The 8601-nt window shown below is 42.1% G+C and overlaps 1 protein-coding gene across 1 annotated transcript; it reads left to right on the top strand.

Moving 5' to 3' along the window:
• The first annotated feature begins 993 nt into the window (after window positions 1-993).
• Window positions 994-1799, top strand: LOC108614750 (uncharacterized). The gene has a single exon (XM_018008997.2). It carries the CDS (start codon window positions 1145-1147, stop codon window positions 1706-1708), a length of 564 nt encoding a protein of 187 aa, XP_017864486.1. The 5' UTR covers window positions 994-1144; the 3' UTR covers window positions 1709-1799.
• The last annotated feature ends 6802 nt before the right edge of the window (window positions 1800-8601 follow it).

Genomic DNA, 8601 nt, shown 5'->3' with positions numbered 1-8601 from the left:
TTTCCTGGAAAGCGTTTCCTGCATTTAGCTTTGTTAGTTTGCTTTATAACTATGTTGGCGCTACAGTTTGTTGTTCAATGCAATTGTATATACCCTAGATCGAAGACAAAGTATATTAGTATACAGGGTACAATACAGTAATTCAAGAGAAGAAAGTCCTTCTGCATAGTGTTAGCTATATATATTTAATTGAAATCTAAGGGCTGTTCTAACTTCCCCATTGCAGTGCAGTCATCTGCCACCCACTTTACAGGGCATCTTCCAGTCGATCATTTGGTACTGCGCTGATTTAGATCGTGTCCACCAACGAATTCGCTGGCAGTTGACTTTATGAGGGTCAATCAGGCTAACCAGAGTAGTCTGCAGCAACTGTCCGATCCCCGGAATGCGATCGTATCAGAAAACCAGGCACAGGTCGAACATTTTTTCAAGCCCATTGAAAATATTTCCACGTGATATTTGCTGTTGCCTGATTTTGCATATGCCAGCAGCAGATTTCTCTGACCCCATAAAGTGCAGGTATATGAGTATTTACTAATGTATATGTATATGTGTGTAATCCGAATCAATATTAGGGATAATGTTAAATGGCTTTAATTTAGGTATGCATAGAAGCATAGATGATCTATAATATATTTGGACAGAATTTTGTAAGCTTCAATTTGATTTAAATTTATATAAATTTGTTATATTAAAATGTTGATTCATAAATCTCTAAAAATATTTATAAACTAATCAAAATCTTACAATTCATTTACAATCATTTACAATTTATTTATTTCTATTAAGCTCTAAGACTCAAACTAATTTTGTAAATATTTTATCTATTTGAAAATGTATTTCTCAATTTCCAATCAATCATCGCATAGCTTCCATATCATTTCATTGTCGATATTCCATTTGATACGATATATGTCTAACATGATTTGACAGCAATCCAAAAACATACTCAGTCTTTCGATGTTGTTGTAGGAATATTGTTATATTTCCCATTTTAGTGTAGGATATTCATTTAAAGTAATTTATTCAAACTGAACACAACAAATTTTAGTTTTTGTAAAAATTTTAAATTTCTTTTAAACCCGACATTTTGTTTTTATAGATTTTTCGATTTTTATATTCATTTCATAAATATTTTATCAATATGTACATAACGGCCCTCTCCCATATGATACTCGTAGGAGCCTGCTGCTACGCGCTCTACGCTCTGACGCCGGCCGAGTTCCCGTACGCGTATACGGCGGCTGCCTTCTGCTTGGTCCACGGACTGCTCGGGGTGGTGCGCACTCTTGAGGGGGGCGGGGAGTGCGATCGCACCTTTGCGGTGTCCTCGAACATTGTGGAAGTCATACCCTTGCCGCTGGCCAACATCGAGTTCTACTCGCACTCGTCGCAGTCGGGCGTGGCACTGGTGCACGCCCTCTCATTGATACTGCTGCTATACGACATGATGGGCAGCATGAGCGACGAGTGGAGCAGCTCCACGGACACGGTGAAGGACATCTCGCTGTTGGGCAACATTGCGTCCGGCACATTCATTGGCGTACAGGAGGAGAACTACTTTCACGTGGGCGTCGCGGCAGCGGCGGCTGTTTCGCGGTTCGGGCCAACGGTGCTGTGCCCTATCCTGCCTGAAATCATACCCTACCTGAGTAGTCTAGGCAAAGCTGCCATAATAGGGGTCACCACGTACGCTCTAACAAACTAACGGTGTTTTAGTGTTAAGCTTTTCTTTTATACGTGTTTTTGTATGTCATAATATATATATATATATAGTCGCTGCACTGATTAGACCAAATTTAACCGTCGATAACCTCGTCTGCATTCCTCCCAGCTTTCCAATTGGCAACCCGCCCGTTGGCAGGCAAAAGCCCAGTTGTGGCAACTGGGCGCGTGTTTGGCAAGAGTTCAGCTCACAGCTGGAGACTGCACTGCTTTTGGCGCATACCTGGACAGCTGGCCAGCCAAGAGACTGGCTGGCTCACTGGCTGACTGCCTGGCTGGCTGACTGCAGCCGTGTTGGATAACAGGCAGCAGCTGAGAGCTGTTGGCCAGCTCTCTGGGCCATAAAAATGGTAAAATGTTGCGTTAATGCGACGTTTGTTCGAACACAGCTTTCAAACAGATCGACGCAGGCAATTGTTTGGACAGGCTTTGCCTAGCCATGGACGGACAGACAGATGGATAGCCTGCCCCGGCCGCCTGGCCTGCACAGCCGCCAGCTGTGTGTGGAGGGGCCTTTGCTTTCGTGTAGACATTTATTCGCTTTGCGTTTGACTCATGAACTGCGCGCAGACTTGGCTTGCGCAGATTTTTTTGTTTTTCTTTTTTCTATTTTCTATTTTCCGTCTAGTGTTTAGTGTTCTCTGTTTTTCACACGTGTCTCCTGCACTTTTTTGGGGAATGTCTACAAACGGGAGCGGCTCTCTTTAGCGCACTTTTCTACTGCGCAGCAATGGCGGCCCAGACGCAGCTGAAGCCCCTCACTCTGCCGCCCTGCCCTAGACTCTGGATGGTGCAGTACGCTGTGGCACAATCGATTTTCCCAATGTGATAAGGTTTCAACTGCTGCGGCTGTTTTATGGGCTTCCGGCCAGCGCACGAATCCTTTCAAGCCGCACACGTGCATCCACTAACGGCATGAAGCAAATATATCCAAGGGTAGCTGCGCAGCGGCAAAAACAACACGAAACACGTGTCACGCGGCATCAATTGAAAGCCGCGAGTGCTGCTGCTGCTCCTCCTGCTCCTGCTGCTGCTTCTGCTGCTGCACATCCATCAAGACACGTTCCGGAAATCGGAAGTGCGTAGCTGCCACTGCCTACGTCTCTGCTGCTGCCTACGCCTTGGTCTTCGTCTTTAGCGTTGCCATTTCCCTGCACCCGCCTCCTCCTCCTTCTCCTCCTCCGCCGCCTCTGCTCAGAGGGTGGCTACGCCCATGTTGATGATGTCAGCATGCGGGCAACAAAAAGGACAATCGATTGTTGTGACACTGGATTGTGTGGCAATGGTGAAGCCCCTGCCACATCTTTCCATGCAACTCATCCCGTTTCATGCGTTGCCTGGCGAAGCCTTGCCGCGCCTCAATTAACGCTGCCCAGTGGAACGTGCGTCCGACCGTCCGCTCCCACGGCCGTCGCTTGGCGTCGCGCTGCGTGCTGCACGTGCAAGGCAGGACATTTATTGGATTTTTGCCATGTTTTTATTTGTTTCTATATTTGCACAGAATTCCAATTAAACGCCGATGGAAATGAGAATGGGAATAGGCAATGGGAAATGGATTTGGGATGGGCATTGCTAAGGCACTGAGGCAGCCAATGCTGATCGTCATACAGGGTGTGACAGAAATCATATATAGAATTCGTAATGGGAAAAGGGTTTAATGAGTTGGGCAAAAAGAAGAGCGTGAAATGTTATCGGATTTATTTTCAATAAGAAAACTAATATATATTATTCTTAATAATAAAATATATACTATAGGCATAATATGATGTACATATATGTATTGCGTATATGAAACAATAAATAGCATGAGAATTTCAATAATGCTGTGAAATTATATTGGAATATTTCTAGAGATTATATAAGGCAGCCATATATTATACATAGAAATGAGTTCATACATAGCATAGAAATGTGAATGAAAACAAAGTGTAAATAAAAAAAAAATAAATAAATAAATAAAATTTGGTTTAAGTGCTTTTAATGTATGAATAAATATTAATGTAAATTAAAATATATATTAAAATATATTAAACCTGTTTTAATGCGAATAATGCCCATACATATTTTATATTTAAAAAACTCGAGAATTTTGCTATAGAAAATATATAAGTATAATATTAATAAATTAAAATCAGTTACGCTTTATAGAACTTTTATAAAGCTAAATATATTTACGAATTTGAATTACTTCTGCATGAAATCTTGATTAAGTACAAAATTCCTGAAAGTAGAATCGCCGCATCACAAGGGGGTCATAAGCATACTTGAACGAATCTATATTTTTATATATTAAAAAATTATTTGCTCATATGAAAGTATATCTAGAAAATACAACAATAACGAAATGCTTCAAATAAACTCTTATAAATATTAAACTATTCCATAGAAATATAAATATAATGTAAACTTGCACTCGAGATGTGTCCAAAAGAACTTGAATTGAAACATAAGAAATTCCCAGTTCCACTTGCTTCCTTTTGTCTCTGTCTAATCCCACTCTAAAGCCTTCGAAATGAATTCTCATTCAACTGAAGACTTAGTAAAAACTTCAATTTCTAAGGCTTCTGCCTCGGCACCCTGTATGCAATTAAAGCTCTACCGCATCAAGTGAAACGCCAATAGTGCAAACGGCAATTGGATGACGCGATGCCGACTTGGACTTGGTCTTCGAGTCGCTTGGACGACTTGGACTCCACCCCAATCAACGACTGCGGCGACGGCGGCAACGCAGGGGGCATCAGTTTTTGAGGCACACGCTGCGGATTAGGCGTGTAATCAGCATAAAATGTTGCACGGAGACGGGGCACCAAAGTGTGCAAACACGAAATCCAATATGCGATATGGCAACACACACACACATGCACACACACACCGACACACACACATTGAATTGTAATCGCGGCCAGCGGCCATGTCGATGATGACGACGCTCGTACGCATGTCCCTGTACAAACACAGATGCAGCAACAGCAACAGCAACAACAACAACAACAGCCGCAGATACACAGACACACAAACAGCCAAAAGATACAGATACAAATGCGAGTGCGAGCAATGAGTGGAGCGTGGAACACGTGCAAAGCCGCGGGGGACTTGCACGACTTTTGTGACGAGGCCGTAGCAGGAGCTGGAGCAGTCGGAGCAGGAGTTGGAGTTGGAGTTGCTGTTGGAATTGAAGCTGGACCTGGGCTGGGCCACGCACCCAGAAAAAAAAAAAAACAACAAAAAATGTCTGCAATGCGCGTTGCCTGTCGCATTTAATAACTGTTTTTAATAAGTGTCCCTTGCGGCCATGCGTTGCGCCGTCATTTGCATGAGCCCCCGTCCCCTTCGCCCTCCGCCCACCGCCTACCTGTTTGCCTGCGCCCAAATATGTTTTACTCTCGTACTCTAATTGCACGCCCCGTTTGACTCACGCTCGCGCGCTCTCCTCCTGCCGCTGTAGGTGCAAGGGGCCGTCGCCGCTTGCAGCGTGCAACATGCAACATGTTGGCTGCAATTTATTAGTGCTGCCATTATCGTTTTTCTTCAGATTTTTAGCTCCAGCTCAGCTGCGTGTCGTCCACAGCAACAGCAACAGCTCCTGCTCCGGCTCCAACTGCAGCTCCTGCTCCTGCTCCTCCACTTAACACAATTCTCGATTCTCAATTCTCAGCCCGCAAATATTTATTACTATAATTTTCCATATGTTTTCCCTGCATTGCGTTCTGCTTGCTGCCTTTTTCGGCAAATTGCGCCTGGAAATTGCCGCCATAATTTGTTGCTCACTAAATATGAAGATCAACCAGTTGCTGCTGCTGCTGCTGCTGCCATCGGCCCCTCTCCCCTCACCATCCGTCGCCCTCTTCGAATCGTGCGGCACGATCCATGGCTGTGTCTGCATTTGCGTCTCTGTTTTGGCTTCCCCCTGCGACCCCTCCAAAAAATTTATTAACTTGTGCAAAATTAGTCGTTTTAGTCGTTTAGTCGCTGCAATTTGATTTTTATTGCAGCTTGTAAATTGTAGCGCCATGTTAGAGCTGTTAGAGCCGTGTATCTATGAGATACATTTTTGCCAGCGCTCGCATCCTGCAATTAGTCTACGTCGTTCTCTATCTCTCTCTCTCTCTCTATCGCTCTCTGTCTCGCTCTGTATCTGTTTATGTGGCACTGCACTAATCAGCTGACAATTTATGAGGCATTCGCATTTGGTTAACAAAAAGAATGTTGCATGTACATAAAAAGCAGAGCCCAGAGGACTGCATCAGAGGCAGGGGCAGGAGCAGCAGCAGGGGAAGCGACAGCGACTAGTACGCATAGCCAAGATGGAGAATTAGTCGAGCTATGCAAAGCATGTGGCGTCCATAAAGCAGTTCAAGAACTTTGATTAGTTGTAATCTTAACCAGCTGCATCGTAAAAACAAACAGGAAAGCAACAACGTGAGGCATGCACGACTAGCTAGATACCCTAAGCATATGAGTTACATATTCAACTTAAATGTCATATATACATATACCTATTCTCAAGGTCATTTGGAACTGGGAGCGGTCATAATATCTCTGTTACATTCAACCCCTCAATTCGTGCATGCCCGCTTTAGCTCTCTGGCGGCGACAAAGATGCTCAAGCATTTTTAATTACAAGTTCGATGTGTGGGCCCCGGTGACAAGACCCTTTTAATAGCCCTGGTTCACAGACTCGGAACATCTCTATAAATTGACTTCCAACGGCATTTCATGTCAGCCGAATTGGTCTTTCGAGTGGGAAAAGGCTGAAGACTTGGCAACATTTTGTGGAGATTCAAAGCGTTGAAAGGCAGGCTCTTGGATTTAGTAAGGATGAGATGGACTCTAGGAGAGTCTATATTAATGATAATGTTGCAAGGCTAAGGTAAAGGTAGCTTGTGATTAGCAGTCGAATTAAAAATGGGAATTTGATGATATTTCAGTCACTCTTAGTTCGAACGCTACATTTTTTCTTTTTTCTAATAGAGAGGAGTCCAAAATAAATTTAAATGTTCTAATAAGAAACTAACAACAAATATTTTCTTATTCTGTCAAGGCTAACAAAAGCGACTAAAAGATTTTAAAAATATTCAAAAAAATATAAAATAATAATAATAAAAATCAAAATTTTAAAAATATATAATCTTTAACTGAAAATAAATAATAATACAGATAAATATTTATATAGTAATAAATATTTACGTTTATAATATATATTTTAATAAGAAACTAATAAACCAATAATTTTGCCTAAAATAAGAATACAAAAATATATAAATAAAATTAAAATAAATATAAAAATAATTTAAATTTATATTAATTAATTTATTAATAAATAATTGATTAAATAAATATATATTTATATATATAATATATAATCTCATTAGTTTCTTATGAAAATAAAACAAATAATTTTGCCTAAAATATGAATACAACTATATATGTATAAATTAAATGAAAATAAATTTAGAAACTAATCGTTAATAAGTTTAATTACTGATTATTTACTATTTAATTTTTATTTTTGGGCTAGAGCTAATCTATTAATTAGCTACATTTAATAAAAAGCTCTGTTCATAAAAAGCCACAAAAATGAAATAAACCATATAGATAAGACCGTTTAGGCATATAAAATGCACGTTGTTAACAAATTGTAAAATTACAAAACTTTGGTAAGCCAGTCGCTGACTCCAAGCTAATGAAATTAGCCCACAGACAGGCGATTTAAGCCGAGTAAAATATAGTGAGCCATTAAATGTGCCGCAAATCATGTAATTCAATACAATTTGTTGGCAGCCAGAGCGCTTAACACTTGAACCATTAGCTGGAGCATTAACTGGGCCCAGTTACTATTTGAGGCAGCTACTGCAGCTGGAATCCGTTGCAAATCCGTTGGGAGGCACTGCAAAAGCAAATGCAAATGTCAAAGCCAATCGGGTGCATTCAGATATTCATAAAAATTCAAATGGCAGCCATAAATCTGTCTCTGTCTCTGTCTCTGTCAGTGACTCTGCCTGTGGCTCGGCAACTCTGGGGAGCAGTTCGTGTGGCAGCTGTGGCAGCTGTGCCAACTGCTGGGGCAGTCACGCATTGCCATCTTCCTTGGCTGACAAATAATTTAGCATAAAATCAACGACAACTGCCAATTTTTTAGTAATTAGTCGACGGGCGCCTTTGCTGCACCCCCCTCCCCGCACTCCCCACACTCGCCCACTCTCCAGGCCCATCCAGCTGCTGCTGCAGGCTGTGCGTCGCACTTGGACGCAATTAATAAAACATAAAGCCCGAGCTCCATGAATGTCTCATTGTTCGGCTCGAGAAATGCGTTTGCAGAAAATTAATTGTGCTCCGAGGAGATTAACACATGCGTGGCAGCATTTGGGGCATATATGACAACAGTTGCGGATGTGGCACGGTTCGTTGCGGCATGCAGCGTGCGGCGTGCAGCGTGCAGCATGGGGAATGCTGTGCGTTTTACAAATATGAAAATTTCTTGCCGCATTTTTATGACTGTCGCCCGCTCGCATTTTTATGTCGTTGCTGCTGCTGCTGCTGCTGATGTTGCATGTGGCACGCGCGTCGCATAATTAATTAAAAATGCATTTAAACGAAGCTTCACGACAGTCAATCGTTCGTACACATTTGGCAGCCGCGATCCGACCCACTGCACCGCCTGCCACTCCACGAATGTCTTCTGTATGTGGCACGCCTCCAGCTGTTGCCGACTCCCCCATCAATCGGTGCCACAAGCTGCACACACACAGACATTATTCTAAGAAGCCTTTCGTCGCCGTGCCTCGAATGCAATAAATACATGTAAATATCTATGTATGTATACATACATACATATGCCAGAAGTATATCTACATCAAATAAGAGAATGGAGAATTA

Source organism: Drosophila arizonae, chromosome 4, assembly GCF_054131065.1.
Source record: "Drosophila arizonae isolate 15081-1271.41 chromosome 4, UAZ_ARI_1.0, whole genome shotgun sequence".
NCBI classification, from domain to species: Eukaryota; Metazoa; Arthropoda; class Insecta; order Diptera; family Drosophilidae; genus Drosophila; species Drosophila arizonae.
Note: the sequence above shows the minus strand (reverse complement) of the source record. Positions and strands in the feature narration are given on the sequence as shown.

Coding starts and splice junctions, on each gene's coding strand:
- LOC108614750 (XM_018008997.2), top strand. CDS start 1,145: ATGTACATAACGGCCCTCTCCCATATGATACTCGTAGGAGCCTGCTGC.